The sequence below is a fragment of the Mus caroli genome, unplaced genomic scaffold (assembly GCF_978045245.1).
Source record: "Mus caroli unplaced genomic scaffold, Mus_caroli_1 scaffold_7, whole genome shotgun sequence".
In the NCBI taxonomy this organism is placed as follows: Eukaryota; Metazoa; Chordata; class Mammalia; order Rodentia; family Muridae; genus Mus; species Mus caroli.
Genome location: NW_028227262.1, coordinates 120,754,962 through 120,773,080, shown reverse-complemented (window position 1 = coordinate 120,773,080; position 18,119 = coordinate 120,754,962). Strand labels below are relative to the sequence as shown.

The 18,119-nt window shown below is 51.8% G+C and overlaps 1 protein-coding gene across 1 annotated transcript in view; it reads left to right on the top strand.

Annotated features, from left to right (window-relative positions):
- The window catches only part of Snd1 (staphylococcal nuclease and tudor domain containing 1), a 404,634-nt gene extending 386,813 nt beyond the window's left edge, over positions 1-17,821 (top strand). The window contains exons 17-24 of the mRNA XM_021164222.3: positions 3,799-3,987; positions 9,164-9,305; positions 12,215-12,338; positions 13,160-13,229; positions 13,963-14,076; positions 15,426-15,629; positions 17,088-17,132; positions 17,245-17,821. Of these exons, the coding sequence (XP_021019881.1) occupies positions 3,799-3,987; positions 9,164-9,305; positions 12,215-12,338; positions 13,160-13,229; positions 13,963-14,076; positions 15,426-15,629; positions 17,088-17,132; positions 17,245-17,310 (954 nt within the window). The 3' untranslated portion in view covers positions 17,311-17,821. The remainder of the gene's footprint in view (positions 1-3,798; positions 3,988-9,163; positions 9,306-12,214; positions 12,339-13,159; positions 13,230-13,962; positions 14,077-15,425; positions 15,630-17,087; positions 17,133-17,244) is intronic.
- The last annotated feature ends 298 nt before the right edge of the window (positions 17,822-18,119 follow it).

Here is an 18,119-nt window from a genome sequence, read left to right as displayed (position 1 = left end):
ATCAGGGTTTTCTGATTCAGTGTTCACTTTATAACACTACTGTGTCTAATAAGAATGGACTGTGCAGGCTGAGGCTGCACCTCAGTAGTAGAGGAACAGCCTAGTATGCATGGAACCCTGGGTTGGTTCCCAGCACTATAAGAAGAAGGAAAGAAAACCAGGCATAATGGCATACTCCCAGCACTTGAGAGATGGAAGGATCTATCTCCCAAGAGGATCAGGAATTCAAGGTCATCCCTAGCAATAAAATGAGTTTGGGCTGACCTGGGTTGCAAGGAGACCCTGCCTCAAAAAACAAAAAACAAAAAAAAAAAACCAAAAAAACCTAAAGGTCAGTATCTAGCCGCTTTTCTCCTTCTTACTCTCACTGTAAGCATGTCTGTTTACACAGCTGCCTGTGCTGCCTTGAACTCCTGGGCTCAAGTGAGCTTCCTGCCTCAGCCTCGTAAATATTCCAAGTAGCTTGAACTCTAAATCAGCACAGCCGTCCTTGGCTCTCTTGGGGGAAGTGAGGAGGAAATCCCAGAAGTTGGAATCCTGGAGCTAAACAAAGAACTAGAAGTTGTATAGGTGTAGGTCCTGTGTATTTGTGTATTAAGCCACAGATTCCTAGCAATCAGTCAAAAAAGAGGAGTGGAGGAGGCTGCGCATACAATCCACCCTGTGAGCTCATGCGGCCCATAATTCTCTATGCCAATAAAGTGTCACAGACTTCCAGCATTTATCCAGGACAAAGTATGTCTAGGAAGGTGGGCCTATAGCATGGGACTTGACTGCAGAGACCAGGAGCCTACAGAAACAGTAGTCGGGACACTTTCCCCCAAGAGCCTTTGTTTGATTGAGAAATTACTATCATTGGCAGCTGTAATGAAAGAGGAAGCTGGGCCCCACTGGCGACAGCTTTATCTCCCTCTACAACCCCAGGTAGAATCGGTGGCAGCGCACTGCCCAAGGCCAGAGATTTCTCTCTTCTGCTGCTGGCTGGGCCTGGGGACTTGTCAAGCCCAAGTTAGCGCATCGATTGCAGTCAAAAGGAAGCTGGATACATGTGGTCTGGGCTTGCTTGCCAGGGAGAGTCCACTGCTCCTTGGTGGATTGGCCCCAGGTATATCCACGAGTTGTGGGTTCTCCCTAGCAAACCCTGGAAAAGCATCTGGATTCTGGCTTCAGAAAACTTGGTCTCAGTTAGGGTTTGCCATGTGTAGTGAGGTCTGAGCGTGGCACTGTGTAGGATGAGAGAGACTGTTCCTGCCTGGTTGCCTCAGCAACCCATTTCTGTATTTCTTACATCAGTGCCAACAGCCCAACCTGCTGCAGAAAACCACACTGGCCTACTGCAATCTGCCTGGGGAGGGGGGGCTGCCAAGCCTGGAGGGGTGCTGTGTGGCCATATAGAGGAGTCACCCTCTATTTTGCTTGTCTGTTTGTCTGTGGTGGGGGAAACACTTGGCTACTGGAAGTGTGGAACAAGACAGGTCAGGGAGGGAGGAGACTGGTATGGGCTTGGATTCCATGTTGGCTGGGAACTGAACCAGCCCCATTTGCTTTTGGCTGGGCACATGTCCCCTGAGCTTCGAACTACAAGGCAACCAGCCTGTCTGTTCTTCCCGCTGCCGCCCCCGAGTTCCTCTGAGACCTACTGCTTTTTGGCCTTAGCCTGTTTGGTAAAACTTAGCAAATTAAGACAAAGGAAAGGTGGTCTTCACAGTGACATCATACCCATCACATTTTTATCTTGTTACTGCAGGCCTGATGGCCTCTTCAACTCACTCAGTTCTCTCCCTGCAGAACACTCAGGCTTGCACGGCCCTGGGCTTTTGCAAGGTGGATCAGAGCATCAAACTCTTATGCACCAACTGTTCTTCTTCACAAGCTAATTGCTAGACTCAGAGAAAGGAGAATCCTGCCTCAGCATCTACCAGGCACTAACTGCTGGTTGCTCCCACTACCTGTAGCTCTGATGAAGAGCTGTAGGTCCTAAGTCTGGATGCTGGAAGGGCCGGCATTATTACCTCAGCAGAAGGAGGGACTGCTCCTGAGACAAGCTATTGGAGTCAGGGAGAGGGTGAGCTTAGCCTGCTGGAGGCAGCATAAAAAGACAAGCTGCCTGCGGGTTACTGGTTCTGCCATCCGTCCATTCCCTCTCAGCATCCCTGCAAAACTCAACCAGAAAGTCAACTGGAATCTGCATTCTTTTCCTCAGACGTTAGTGGACTCTGCATATCCCCTTTGCCACACTCCAATCTAAACTGCCATTTCTCTTCAGAGGATTAGGAATGGGCCTAAGTGGTGAAAGCTAGGATGAGGTCAGGGTCCTGCCTCCTGGTCTTGCCCCTTTGACCCTTTATCCTCATTATCTTGTTGCTGCCCCTCCCCAGGCATCTCTGTCTACTTTATGGAGTAGGTAGGTACTTCCCAACTGCCCACTCTCACTCCTTCTAGCCCTCTGCCACTGGCACCAGCTCAGGCTTTGAGTATTCCCAGGTATTTAGACATTCATTTTATTGCTTAATCGAGCTTGAAGCCATTTAAATTAATACAAGTTTTTACACTTAGCAGCAAAGGCTTTTAAAGACCCCTATAGCTGAGGAAGAACGAGGGTCTAGAGAGACTCAAGAAAGGAATTTATCGTGGGCTACTGCTTTTCTGAGATAGGGGCAGGTCAGGGGGCAGGTCAGCCTCCCCAGAAGACACAACCATGGACCACCCTCTTGAAGGAACTGAGTCTGTGCCAGCTCTGGGGCCCTAGGGGCAAAGCCCTCCATGGAGAGTGTCTAAGATCCCTCAGACTCTGACCCAGTGTCATGACCCTACCTGTCTGCTTTGCTCCCCCAAACTGGCCCTGTGCTAATGCCCTCCTGCCTTACCTGTCCTCTCCTCTCTTTCCCTGGCTTTCTGGAAGCCTCCTTAATTGACTCCATTAAACATTAATCCTTTCAGTTCTTCCTGGAAGAATTCAGTCTCCCTCTCCCCAGGGATTATCTTGTTCCTGAGCCTGCCTGCGTTCCCCACAAGAGCTGGGGTGGATGAGGAAGGGTAGGGGGCACTACGTTCAGCCTGCTTCTCCCCTCACTCCTGCGTGCGTGCGCATGCATGCGAGCACACGCACATTCACAGGCACAGCTAAGCAGAGGGCCTCCTTCAGCCAAAGTGAGTCAGGTGCACCCCAGCAGCTCTCTGCCAAAAGGAAGGGGGAAGAGAACTCGGAATGATGAGTCTCGAGTGCTGTGCCCTGCACAGCTGCAGGGATTGACCTAAGTGGGTCAGTGAGGACATAAAGAACCGACAGACAACACAACACAGAAAAACTGGGATCCGGTGGCACGCCCTCTGATGGAGAAGCTGAAGCAGTGTTTTCATTCTATACAGTTGAACCCAGACGCAGGCTTACTGAACTGCGATAAACAGGAAGGCAGGATTTTTACATACAGCTGAACAAGGAGGCAGGTTTAGCTAATTTCCGTAGGAGCAGTCTTCAGGCGGTAAACATGGGTGGGGAGAAAGCGACAGTGGAGATGTTCTGCACACTGTCAGCATTCACACTCTGACTCAAGAAGGCTTTGCCATCCCTCTGAGCCTCACTTGGGGAAGGTTTTGCCACTTCCACAGGGCAGGGGCATTGGGGTCCTTGGCATGGCTGCGCCCGTGTCAGTACATTCACTCAGAACTTCTCTGGTTCTAGCTGCTTCTGCTACATAGAATGAATATAGACGTGAGCTTGGTACCATTGTTCTCAAGCCTCGAGCTTGCAGAACTGTGCCCATGAGCTGACACGTGTACTCTGTCTTTTGTTTCCAGGTGGAGGTAGAGGTAGAGAGCATGGATAAGGCTGGCAACTTCATTGGCTGGCTGCACATGGATGGGGCTAACCTGTCTGTCCTACTGGTGGAGCAAGCACTGTCCAAGGTCCACTTCACTGCTGAGCGCAGTGCCTACTACAAGCCTCTCCTGTCTGCTGAGGAAGCTGCCAAGCAGAGGAAAGAGAAGGTACCAAGAACAGACTGTGACAGTCAGTCCCTAGCATGTGCTCTTTTCTTACCTGCCCCTTCCCATACACCAAAGGGCCAAGGATGAGGTGCCAGCTTAGGCACCTTTGATCCTAAGCCAGACACAGACCTTCAGTGGGCCAGAGTTGTCAGTCTGGAAGATTCCCAGTGGTGTCCCAGACCTACAGCTAGACAGTCTGGAAGATGACATTGGAGCAGTGGAAGCACTGTCCAGGACACCACTGGTGAAAGCCTGAAGGTCAACCTGCCCTTCTCAGGCAGTGTCCACCAAGGAAGTGGACAGCCCACCTGTGAATTTCCTTACCACTCCCATTTAGGGTGGCAGTCCAAAGAGATGCATGGAGCCCTTAGAACAGGAGGTTTACAGCCAGTCCCAGATACTACACTGAAGAGACAAGGGAGGTGGACCCAAAGAAGCTTTTGGAAACAAATTGACTCTTAAGGAACTCTGTGGCTTTGGGGTGGGAGCTGGTCCCCAGTGACTTATAGCTGCCTAATAGTAGGGTAAATCAGCTGGCCACCAATCTGTCAGAGCTCCTCTGTGCTTGAAGAGGGTTTCGTGGGACAGCCATGCTAAAGCATAAATTGTTCCAAGAATAAATATGTTCTTCCCCATAGGGCAGCCATCTGGCTTCAGATTCACTTCCCAAAGCCAAGATAACCTGCCAATAGGTGTTTGGGGGCTTTGTGCCCCTAAACACGCCATATTCTTCCTCAGGCCAAAGCAGCTACCTCCTGGCTCAGGGCCGCTCTCCTTGTCTGAAAGAACCCAAGTTGTCGTTTTGTTGCTGCCACTTGATGATGCTAAGGAGTAGTTACCAGTGATTAATCACTTACATGAGCTGCACATTTTATTCCAGTCCAGTTAAAGTGCAGTACCCAACCCTCTATACTGGGCCACCTTCCCCATGAGTCCCTCTACAGCAAAGCCCAGTTCACTTAGGATCCAGAGGAGCCAGCTTGGCCTTCCACCTCCCAGGGAGCTCATTCTGGGGAACAGCTCTGTCCGCAGAACCTTTTAGTGACCCTGGGTTAGCAGTTGATGAGGGGTTTGGAAGCCAGCTGGGTGACAGTATCCTGGGTATCTCAGGTGTACTCAGCATCTTCCACTTGTGACCTCCTGAAGGCTGCTTCACTGCTAAGGAATAAAAGATTCCTTCACAGTGTGTAAACGTTTATACATACGGGCTAAACCAGCAAGGGAAATGCCGAGAGAGACCAGGTATGTGCAGAACCGTTTGGACAGTGACTCGTGTGTGCATGCATTAGTGAGTGTATCTATCTGGAGGAACCTGATGGTGCTGAAGCCTAGAAGCTGCCTCCTCAGGACCTTAGCTGCCTCTCTGCTGGGTTTATTTAATGCCACCCAGTGTCCCATACAACCCTCCCTTTCCTCTATGTGTAGTGGTTCTGGGCAGGAACAAGGAGGGAATCACGGGTGGCACATAATCATACACAGATATATTCTCTCTCTCTCTCTCTCTCTCTCTCTCTCTCTCTCTCTCTCTCTCTCTCCTCCCCCCACGCCCCCTCCCCTCCCTCCTCCTTTCTCATCCCAGCAGGGCCTTGAACAGGGCTGGATTGGCCATTGATTAGTTTTTATTGAGCTTGGCCACCCTGCTGTGTGTTTGAAGGCCTCTGCCACCATGGCTCCTTGCCAGCCACACCCTTGGAGCCTAGTGAGTAGGGATATTAAATAGGATTTAGACAGCCAATGGAGTCCCTTGGCACATTTCTCTTTCCTGTCAGGAGGAGGGTCTGGGGCTCCCTGGAAAAAGCACAAAATAGAGAAAGGATGGAGGGCCAGAAACCAGGAGGAGACACAGCCTCTGCTCCTAACCTATTCTGACTTACACCTGTGCCCAGCACAATAGCGTCCTTCCCTGTGACAGCTGCAGCAGCAAGGGGACCCTAGTAAGTTCCAGATATTTTAGGAATCTGAGGAAATCAGAAACTTGCTTGGCAGAACAGCCTGCAGCAGAAGCAGAGGAGGGAAGGGTCAGGGTCTGTAGCTAGAGCTGTGAAGGGTCACAGCAGTGCCTTGCCCCAAGACAGATCCACCGTGACCCCAGCTTTGCAGCAGAAGAGAATCTTTCTTTAGCCTGGCCATAAACCCTAACTGCCACCATCAGAGTTCAAGAAGACATCACCACACAAATGCACTCACAAGTGACCCAAGATCAGGGGAAACTAATTACCAGGCTCCTCATGTGCCTAGGCCCTGCTGCTGAGCCAAGATTCATAGCTCCTTGGCCATAAGGGGTCTTTCCCAGCCCCTCCCTCCCTCTGCCAAGAACCTGGGAGTGACTCTGTACAGTTACTGCTCCTTCTAGAAAAGACCTTTGAATTTTCCTAGTCAGCTCCCATGGGTCCAGGAAAAGCAGCATCCACCCCAAAGATTCCCTCAAACAAGAACATAGCAGGGCTGTGAGCTCAGAAGCTTCCTGAGGCTGTGGACAAGTAGCACCTGTCTGCCAAGGGGCCTTCCCAGTGTGTCTGTCTGTCTGTCTTTCCTCATGAGCTTGTTCTACACAAGAGCATTATCAGCCAATAGACGTGTGTTCTAAGGATGAGGTCCACACCCATCCTAGCGAACTGGTTCCATCACACCAAAAAGATACGCTGCATTTGCCAGCATGCCTAGGACCACTGGGCACCAAGTCCCAAGGAATAGCTTAGCTGCCCTCTCTCCCTCCCAAAGAAACAAGGAACCAAAGAGCCAAATCCAAATAGCTGAATTCTCACTTAGACTCAAGGTCTAAGACCTTCCCTGAGGAGCAGCTCTCCCTCTTCTACCCTTGATTCTCAGCAGCCCACGGCACCTGCCACTCCATAGGTACCAGGCACCTTGTTTTCATTGTCTTCACATCCCAGGTGGCAGTATGTACTCCCTCTGCCAGGTGAGCTATCCGACCTGGGGTTGGAGGGGACAGGGGGATCTGTCAGACTTTCATTTGCATCATTGGTGACCTCAGCCTGTTACCCACCTGAGCCTGTGATGAACAAAGCTCCGCCCCCTCTCCCCAGGGAGGGAACCCAGTGCTGTCGCCTAGGGCTCTTTCACTTGAGGACTCATTAGCAGTTTCTGCTCTCACCCTGTCAGTCAGCTCCAGATTCATCAACACAGCTGAGGAGAGCCCTCCCCAGCAGCCACAGCCCAGGAAGTAGGGTGGGGGAGGGTTGGTCTCTGAAGGGCTCTCAGATCCTCTCCATCAGCCAGCACTGAGGCCTCATCTCTTTACCAAGCTGCAAGCCTGGAAGGAGGCAGCTAGAGGAGTAGGCAGAGCAGGGAAGGGAGGAAAGGGCGGCTACAGACAACCCAAGCAGGCATGCACCAGGGTGCTGAGAGATCGAGGGTGAGAAGCATGGGTGCTGGCAGGAAGGAGAAGACTGCTGGGTCAGAGAGGTGGCTGGCGGTGGCTCAGCCCATTTAAGGCAGTGATGACAGCCTTGTCTTAGAGGCTGTGTGAGTCCTATTGATCTGTGGAGTTCCAAGGGCTCTAGAGGACCTGGGAGCCCAGTCGATAAGAATGACTGCCTAAGCTGACCCATTCCAGCCAGAGAAGCCTAAAGGAAAGAGCTGAAGGCCTTGTTTGAAAGCTTCCATGACTGTCCTGTCCTGTCATAGGGAACTTGACTAACTTGAGGTGTTAGCGTAGACAGTGGGCATTAGCACCCACTGCCTGCTTCTCCTGGCCAACCAGGGCTGGGGCTGGTGCTGGTGCATGTCTTAAGTCCCTGGGTGATGGAATGAGAACAGCAGTAGTAGTGATGGAGACGGATGTTGGCAGCTGGAACCCAGCCAGATTAAGCCCTACACGTGCCATTGTGGAAGGCACTTCTTTCTCTGTGTGGAATGATGGAAAACTTAGGCCTAGGCTTAGCCATTCCCTTCGATATCCCCTAAACTCTTGCCTCTCCTTTTGGAAGAAAGGCAGAAGTGTAAGCCTGGGGTGACTCAAGGAGGTTCCATAATTGTAGCATGCCTGCCTTTCAGCTCCTTCCAGGGGCCACCCAAGAACCTGCTTGTTAGCTGAGAACGTCAGTGACTGGATGTTAATGTTCTAATCAAAGAAAATAGACCCAGGGATCACTTGTTAAAGTCAACACGAGATAAAGGGTAAATGTGCATGCCTCTAAGCCTTCCCCAGAGCCCCCTGTGCTGCCTCTTGCTTCCAGACACCCAACCATCACCAAGGGCCTACTTCTGACTGCACACCTGTGCACCTCACTTTCCCCATTTGCAAAAGAGGAATAGTGTTATACTCATTCAAAAAGGTTGTTGTAAGGCTCAACTGGATTGATACTTAGAGAATGTTTAGAAGGTTCATGGCACTGGTAAGCACGCAGGTTTCAGGCTAATATCATCCTCTTCCTCTGTACATGTCTTCATGATGCCATGTGTGGTCCTGTCTCCTGCCTCCCCATCCACTTCCTACTCAGCTGGAGAGCCACTTCCCTCCCCTGCTCTGACAGGCCTCACTACTTGGCTAATCTCCTGGCCGCAGGATTGGACTTGACGCGCTGTCACGTCGAATCAGCTTCTGAGCTGCTGCAGCTCTGGCACAGGGCATGGGGAAGGAAGGAAGGAAGGCAGGAAGAGAGGGAAGTGTGGAGAGGGTGGCCCAGCCTCTGAGCTGAGGTCAGAGCAACCTGCTGGAGGTGAGGAATCCAGAGCATAAGAAAAACAGTTCTTCACAGAGTCAAGTCCCCCATTCCCAGCAGCAGCTAGGAGTGCCTCAGGAACAGGGGTGGCCATAGAAATGGCCTGCAGAGTGACCTTGCAGAGCACTGTGGGAAGGGAGGTGGAGGTTTGAAACTAGAGGGACTGAGCAGACTGCCCAAAGCCAAGGCAGCTCACTGGTGGGATCCTCACACTCTACTCTGGGGGATCACCTGGAACTCGGTTTGATTCTAATTTAATAAGCCTGGGGTGAGATCCTGGAGCCTGTTTTTAAATAAGCTTCCAGTTTGATATCTGTCAGAATCATGACCCTCTAACCTGGAACTTCAGAGACTCCAGCTTTCCTGCTCAGAATCAGCCCTGTAGTGAGCCCAGACTTACCCAAGGGCAACGTCTATTTACCCAAAGCCCCTGGTTGGGGTCCTCACCGATGTCCCCCTCAGCTACCCTGTCTTCACTACCGCACCTGCAGGTCTGGGCCCACTATGAGGAGCGGCCTGTGGAGGAGGTAATGCCTGTGCTGGAGGAGAAGGAGCGCTCTGCCAGCTACAAGCCAGTGTTTGTGACGGAGATCACAGATGACCTGCACTTCTATGTGCAAGATGTGGAGACTGGTGAGTGCCTGTGTGTTGACCCCTCACAGATCCCCCACAGAACTTACAACTGCTACTGCCCCTGCCTCCATCGCACTGGGACTATGTCACCTCTGGTACCCACAAGTGAGCCCTGGAGTGGACATGTGGCAGGCCAAGCAGGTCCTCTGAGGACAGGTGGCATTATAGATTCATCTGGGTGGTTCTCTGAGACTCTTAGGTAATGGTTTTACTCCCAGACACCCCTGGCAGCCCTGAGCGTGAGGATTTGTTGCCTAAGTGTGTCAGGAATCATGGAGCAGATTGTCTGATATGGTCAGGGGGCCCTCTTCTTACAGAGGACCAGAAGGGTGCAAGCTTGTCCCTCTCCTTGAGGTGGTTTCTCCTACAGAGGTTGGTTAGTGTAGAATTGTAGTGGCCAGTTTCCATGGCAACAAGCAGTCTCTAGGGGAAGCTATCCCCTGGCAGTCTTTGTGGAGGACCTTCTCCTTTCTCCTCTGCTCAGTCCACCACCCGATGGCCATCTCAGTAGAGACCGTTCTAGCGGCAGCCACCCTTCCTTCCCCTGACGTCCCTCCTCTTCACTCTGCTCTAGGCAGAAGCAGTTTTGTTGGGAAGAAAGGGTCAAGCTCTTAGACCTTTGGGTCCAAGGAGCCAAATCCCGGCCGAGGGATATGCAGATATGGGCAGCCCCAGGAATGGCAGGATATGGTTTTTGCCTAGCTTCCTCAATCCTGCCTCCAAATCTTCTCCAAGTTGCCAGCAGCCTGTCTCAGCCACTTCCCCTCTAATGATATTTCCCAAGCAGCTGCTTTTGTGGTGCTGTCATTTCACCAGGAGAACTTCTCTCTTCCTCATCCTGTGCAGGCTCTGCTTGGGAAGAGAAAGGAGGGGGAAGGTTGATAAGGGAACTCACTTCTCCTGAGGGCAGCCAGCTTTCCGGACTGGGCTGCCTGATGGGAAAGGCGTGTTACCGCACAGCGTCTAAGTAGGTCTGTGGGTGAGTGGAAGAACAGCTACAGTAGCCATTGGAGAGCCTGAGAGAGGATTGCCCAGGGACAAGATCCACCCACAGGCCCCACCTAGGAAGGACCTCCTTAACTGGCCCCACTGCGTTCAGAGGCAGAGCTTGAGGCTACACGTTTCCTGCCTGACTCCCTCATCAGGGAACCCTATCAGGCTGTCTCTGGCTGCTCAGAAAGCCAAGATACTTGGAGAGAGTGGAGTCCAGGGAAGAAATAGGAAAGAAAGAGGCCCATAGAAAGCTAGCATTCCTAGAATGTTGTCACTGGCTTCTAACAGTACCAGGAGGCTGCAACCCTCAGGTGGCTCTATTCAATCCATGAAAATAAGCCCAGGATCTTTAGCCTCCCTCTTTGAACCTTTGGGACTCCTCAAGGCACATCCTCTCACCCTGCCCCCCCCCCCTTTCTATTAAAGCCCATCTTCACACAGGTACTGATAGAAACATTAACTGCAGGTGACCAGTCAGACCCTATATAAGGACCTCCAGGAGGCTGTGGCTGCTGGCAAGAGGCATGAGCCTCTTCCTTTCTGTTGCCTGGGAACCTAAAAATCCAATAAACTAAAAGTAGACCGAATTCAAACCTGTCAATGTAAAGGCTGCTTCTCAGTGCCTGGAGCTTGGGTATCTGGGCAGGGAGCACTCTGGAGGAGCCCAGAGGCCTCACACTCAGTTGAATGAGTGCCAGGACCGTGGGTGCACAGCAGCCCAGGAAGACAACATGTGTTGCATATGCAGAGATCATTTCAGGGTGGTTGAATTATTAAGCACCCTGCATGCACTGGGGATCCTACCAGGCCTGTGCAAGTAAACAATCAAGTGAGCTATGGTCTGTGCCCTGAAGGAGCTCACAGTGTAATGGCAAAAACATAAACACAGACAAGGAACTTAGACAGTGGATGGTGGCAGGTTTAACCTGTTACAGAGTGGCCTCAGCCCTGAAGGGAGAGAGGAATACCACACTTAGACTATACATCACCAGCCCTGTCCTCACCTATGAGACAGAAGGGAGCAAAGAGGCTGTGAGGCTGAAGTAGCATCTGGGTCAGAAGGGCCATGAAAGGACAGGCCACAGGGAGCCTGTGCTAGCAAAGCCGGGCTAGGGAAGGAGGCCACTGCAGGACGGAGCCAGAGAAGGGAGTTGACCTCAGGGACTGCCAGGGCTGGTCACGTAGCTATAGGGAAGCAACAAGGGCTACAACCCTCAGCCAGGGAGACCAGGCAGGAGAGCAGGCACTGAGAGGGCCCTGGCCTGGCAGCACTTGGAAATGCTGTTCCAGATGAATTTCACAGGGTGACAGGGGTCAGAGTGCCTGTGAGTAGGTAGAGCCTCTGGGCCCCACTCAGAATTACTTGCCATCTTTCAAGGCTCTGACTTTGAGGTCCTTTCCTGTCTGTGGTTGTAAGTGATCCATCCTTTTGCCCCCAAGAGACATTGGGCAGATTGGCTCCTGCTAGTCATGGGGTCCAGAGTCTCAGCCCTGTTCTAGAAGCTGCTCTGCCTTGCTCAGTATCTATTTTCCTTCCTACCTTCTCAGTTAAGACCTAGCCACAAGAAATGGACCTCAGTAGTAGGATAGTTCCCTAGCATGCACAGGCCCTGGGCTCCATCCCCAGTACTTGAAAAATAATTTGGAAGGCCCAGGCAATTCCCCAGGGCTCCTTTAGCCATGGCTAGTGCATTAGAACATGGCCAGTAGACCCTGCAAGACCCTGGTATTAGCAGGTCACCAAGTTTGCTTTTGAATATGGCTGCCATGAAGCCTCTTGAGTGAGAGCCACAAAGAACTCTGTTGCATGGGCTGAGGGAGCCAGTGCTCGAGCCCCCTGGAACTTCACACCATGCTTAGTCCCCAGGTTCATCAGGAGTGGGACCCCAAGTCTCACTGCCCTCTTTTTCCTGCAGGCACCCAGCTGGAAAAGCTGATGGAGAACATGCGCAATGACATCTCCAGTCACCCTCCTGTTGAGGGGTCCTACGCCCCCCGCCGGGGAGAGTTCTGCATTGCCAAATTTGTAGATGGAGAATGGTGAGCCACTTGGAACAGCAGGGCAATGGGGCTTACGTAGGATGGAGAAATATCCTGGGGCACAGGCCTATAAAGCGGCAGGCATTCACACAAGCATTTCCTTTCTGTGGGGTTGTTGGTAACAGCCTCTGCCAGGTCTTCAAGGTATCCCTCTGCAGACGGGGGCCAGGGGTCAGGGGACTGTCATCTAACCAGCCTCCAGAGGTGGCAGGATAAAGTGGTGTCACTCCCTCTCTCCTGAGGACACCAGGATAGTAATGCTGGCAACTGATGCCTTCCAACCCAGCCCTTGCCCTCACAGGAAGAATGATGTCAGGAGTCAGTCGGAGGTTTGTTCACAGTGAGCACAGACCAGCCAGCCAGCCCTCCACCTCTCCTGTCTGGGATTCAAACAGTTGTACATCTAGGCCAGAAGGTCACTCATGTATGATCTACTAAGGGTAGAGCCCATGGCCTTCCCAGGGTGACAGAGTGACTTGGATGTGTTCCCTGCTGAGGCCTTCCAGACAGATCTGCCAGCTAATTACAACTGCCGTTTGGTGTGCTGGGTTTAAACAGCAGACATCAAGCTAGTCATTACTCTTGTTGCTTTATGCCCCAAGGACATATTAATCTGCTGCCCGTGCTCCTCCTCTTCCTCCTGTGCTCCCAGCTCTACTGCAGCTCCTGTGGATGCTGTGCACAGCTCCATGAGCCTGGGCTTCCCTGCTCTGAAAACTGTCCCTGTAACACCCAGAGACCCTGGGCTGGAAATGCTGGATCCACGGGGAGATCAGGTTCTTAGTGTTATCTTACAAGCTCTGACCTTGATGCCATTGCAGGTACCGCGCCCGGGTAGAAAAGGTGGAGTCCCCTGCCAAAGTGCATGTCTTCTACATCGACTACGGCAACGTGAGTGCTGGGACCAGGGTGGAAAACAGGCAAGGCAGGGACCATTGGGCACAGTAGCCTCCTTGATCAAGTCCTTCTCTCAAATGTCCCACTAAGCTTACTGATGACACATATATATTGGTCACCGCTACTCTTCATAAAACAGTCTAGACCCCCTGAACAACTAGAAAGCAGAGTAAATGTGGCCAGGGGCCTGGAAACACTGATAGATCTTAAAGGACTTGACACTCTGAGGTGTGGCAGTGGCTGACTACTGTCCTTTCATCGCTTAAGGATAAGACATGAGGATCTGCTAGCAGGAAGTCCAGAACGAGGGCCATGCTCTCATCTTGTTACCTGGGAGCATGCAGTGAAGAGGTATTGCCAGGCTGGAGTGACTCCACCTACCAGGGCCAGAACCATAAACATGCCCAGCACTGCCAGGATCCTTCTTGATGTGAGCACCCTGCCCTATGGAGTACTAGCAGGAGCCCATGTGGCAGAGGGAAGGAGGAATGATGAGGAAGCCCAGGTATCTGCATGACTCTCATAGTTAGTAGGAGCCAATAAAGGGTCCACAAGCAGTTGGCTTTACCAACTAGAGAAGCCTGTGAGACTAGCAAAACAGAACTGAGCCGAAGAACAAGCTAGAGAGGCCCAAAGCAGACGTGTCCAGCAGCCTGGCACAGAGGGTTGTGCTTGAAGCAAGGGGTACCACTGTATGTGTGATGTTGTCCTGGTGCTTCCTCTGTAGAGAGAGATCCTGCCATCCACCCGCCTGGGCACCCTACCACCTGCCTTCAGCACGCGTGTATTGCCAGCTCAAGCCACAGAGTATGCCTTCGCCTTCATCCAGGTGCCCCAAGATGTGAGTACAGACACTGTCCTCTTCAGAGGGGACTGACTGTCAACACAGCCATTGCTGCAGCTCACTGGCTGGCAGGAGAAGATGGGAATGTATTGCGTTGTCTGTTGTCATTGGTAGGATCAGGAGCTGTGAGTGGTAGCTTTGACTCTGGAAATTGAGGGAAGATGCCACAGACAAGATGGCATGGTACCAGTTCAGTTAGTTCTTTAGGGTAGACCTGAGGAGTTAGGTGTGCTGGAATAGACTCCATTCCCACATCTAGATCTTAATGAGTAGCAGACAGTGGCAAGAGAGAAGAGAAAAGGTAACATAGGGCCTGGACATTGTGCTCTTGTCTGTCCTAACAAGGTATGGAGTTTATTCTCCATACCTTAGACAGGGAGGGAAGTGTGACATGGTCAGATGTGTTTCTGAAAGCTTTGTAAGTGGGAGGAATGGTTGGAGATGGCCATAACAGGCTAGGCTAGAGATAAGGGCAGCCAATCCAGGCCCATTTGGAGGGTTAGGGAGAGGAGAGGAGAGGAGAGGAGAGGAGAGGAGAGGAGAGGAGAGGAGAGGAGAGGAGAGGAGAGGAGAGGAGAGGAGAATCAGTCTCAGAGACACGTGACAGTATCAGAGAGGTGAGACGAGACAGAGGGAGCTAAGATGCCACTGAGTTCCTGACACACGGATGTGTTGTTCTTGGCCGAGGGAAAGGGGATCACTTTGAGCTTGGAGGATCTCCTCAGGTCTCCACAGGGTCCAGTGGAGAAGAGAAAGAAGACCTAGAGCTCTGGAAGGAGGCTGGGGCTTTAGCCTCAAGGAGGCACCTAGTGCTCAGAGCAAAGGTGTGTGAGCAGCATGTGTAGAGCTGCCTCCAGCAGCAGTGGAAAGGTGGGAGTCATCACCCTTAACTCCCTGCCTGCTCACAGAAATGTGCCAAGGGTAAAACAGACCACAAAAGGCACAGTGAGCTGGAGGAGTGTCTGTGAGGCTGGGGAGCTATGACGACAATCCAGGATGCTAGTGTGGTAAAGACAACAGGTCTGATAGGGTCTGTGTGCTGGAGCCAGACTCCAGAGCTTTAGAGGGGCCAGTCATTAGGTAAGTCTGGGGCAGAGAAAAGCCACTTTTCCTCAGAAACAGGCCAGGTGAGTGGGTGCCCAAAACTTGGATATAAGAGTGTTTTCTGTGTTTTCTGTGTTTGAGTAGAGGAAGGGTTTCTTCATGTCCAGGGCCTGTTTGTCACAGACACCACAGGGGACAGTCACAGACTCTGCTGGAGGTCACAGGACAGGCCTTGAGACCCAGGTAGCTGTTGTTTGACCTTCACCCGTCCCCTTCAATAACATGGCTGCATCCGTATCCAGGAGGACGCGCGCACAGATGCTGTGGACAGTGTGGTGCGGGACATCCAAAACACTCAGTGCCTGCTCAATGTGGAGCACCTGAGCGCCAGCTGCCCCCACGTCACTCTGCAGTTTGCAGATTCCAAAGGCGATGTGGGACTGGGCCTGGTGAAGGAAGGACTGGTCATGGTGGAGGTGCGCAAGGAGAAGCAGTTCCAGAAAGTGGTATGTGATTTGGAGAGGGCCCCATCCTGGAAGCAGGCCCTTAGCACATACCCTGCATCATCAGCAGTATCACAGCTGAGGGACTGGGGACTACACCCAGAGCCAGTTAGGAAGCTGAGAATCCACCAGCCTCCTGGTCCTGCTGGGGAAAGATAATGGATTTGGGTTTGTTGGGTTTTTTTTTTTTTTAAATCTAATTAAAGCACAAATTAATTGACTGCGGGTTTGGCTGAGAATGCAGCTGCAAACTAGAGCAGAAAGTTTCCCTCTGTTTGTGCCCCAGTCGACAGGCTAGGGAACTTTGCCAGGGGCGATACAGAGGGTCAAAACCTGGCTCCCTCCCAGTCTTTTTTGTTAACGTACAGTCTCCAAGTCCTATTACCCAGGACCACCCATAGCCATGTTCCAAAAGACTCTATCTCAAGGCTCCTCCAGTCTACTTGGAAAGTCCCAGGACCCAGGTTACTGGGAACCCCCACTGATGAGATAAGGGTTCATCGTTGAGAGGAAGCTGGGCCTTAGGCTCATGAGATGGAGAGACTATTAGCTGTCCTCTGGAGCTGAGCACTCAGTTCCCCTTGCTCTTTTCATCTCTTGCCTTCATCTGTGGATTCTGAGTCATCTGCAGTGCCTCCATGTGGTACTATGAGTGTCTAGCCCCCTAGAAGCATTAGCCATGGCCTCACTATAGGCCAGCCTATCTCCCAGCTGTGGCAAACCTATGAACGTTCTAAAGAGAGAAAGACTGCTAGGATGCTCAGCTCCATAGCTCTCAGGCCGGAACTGACTAGACAGCAAGCAGGTAGCCCCCACTTCTTCCCCATGGAGAAACATGGTATGAGGACCAGCTTCTCCAGTTTTCATCTCTTTGCTCAGCTCATTGCTCCCCTTCCCAGGCCCTTCTTTTTCCTAGCCTCAGTTCCCTGGCCCATAGGTCCACATAGTGTTTTATTGGTGTGTGGGTCAGAGGCATTGGTTATCTTACTGTCCTCATATAAAGTTGTTTATAATGTCTCTGATACCTAGAATTCCTTTTGCTCACTATCTATAATGAAAAGAGACAAGCCTTACCCCTACCTTGTAGAACTTCTATTCCGCATGAGAAGGCGAACATAAGTTAAATAAAAGGGAGAAATAGAAGTCTAGTCCAGAGGATCAGGAGCAGAATGCATGCTTTTACATGGGGGTCATTGTACTTGGCATGAAGAAGGTAGTGTTTTATCAGAGTTGAGGGGTGGAATAGATAGCCAGGTGGGACATGAAGGGGAAAAAGCCTGTGAACACATGGATTAGCCAGTGCAAAGTTGAACAATCCCAGAGAGCAATGTGGCTGTACAGCCTGCAGCTTGCTCTAAGTGCTAGTCTTCTCTGGGGGCCACCCATCTGCAGCAGCATTTTTTGGTTGCTCATTCAAGAACACCTCCATCTTGACCACTTCCCATCTTCTATGTCCCTCAGATCACAGAATACCTGAATGCCCAGGAATCAGCCAAGAGTGCCAGGGTGAGTTCTTGCCTGGGAGTCATGGAGGGGTTGAGTTTGAGAGGCGTGGCCTGGTAGCTTCCATTGGGTCACAGGTCCCTTAAGAGTCGTGTCCTGTCTCCCTCTCTCACAGCTGAACCTGTGGCGCTATGGAGACTTCCGTGCTGATGACGCTGATGAGTTTGGCTACAGTCGCTAAGGAGAACTTGCCTGGCCCCCAGCACCGCTGATGCCAGACCTTCTCCCTCTGCCAGGAAGCTGTTGTCAACTCCAGACCTGGTTGAGGGAGTATAGATTGGGTCTAGCTTGCTTCAGTGTACAGAAACCTCCTCTGTCGTGGGTAGCTTTGGAGCTGGGGTGGAGAGCCCAAGGCTAGCTGGGGGCAGACCCGCACAGAGGCTGCCGTCCAGTCTCTCCCAGATGATTTTGTATTTTTATTTGGGAAGACGGGGCTGGTTTTTTTTTAATTGTCTTCAAATCAGGAAAGAACCATGAAAGGCTTTGTGTTAGTGAAGGGTATAACCGTGACACAGAGGCCGCTGTCAGCTGGCACCCACCTTGTCCCCCAGACCACCCTTCTTCCCAAGTGTTGATTATGTGTCTTCTGATACATCCGTTCTCAAACTCCGGTGTGCCCACATCTGCCCCTCACCAGCCTGGTCTGTATTTAAAGCTTTTGAGATCCAATAAAATAGTACCTGCTGTCTGCAGCCTTACTGTCGTGGCAGAGCCAGAACACTGTGTTCTTGACCCCAGCCAGGAGGAAGCCTGAGCACAGTCCCTGAAAGCAAGGCTGCGTATAGAGGTCTAGGCAGGGCTGAGGCCTGCTAAGTCCAACCATGCCATGCTGCAGTAGAGCAGATGTCTCCTTGGACTCACTGCATGTGACTGTCCTCCAGGACTTCTGCCTCGGAGTCTGCATGGCTGCAGTACCCAGAGTCCCCAAGGCTCATCCATAGCATGATCCCAGTGAGGACTCTCCCAGTTCCTACTGTGGGCTCACATTGG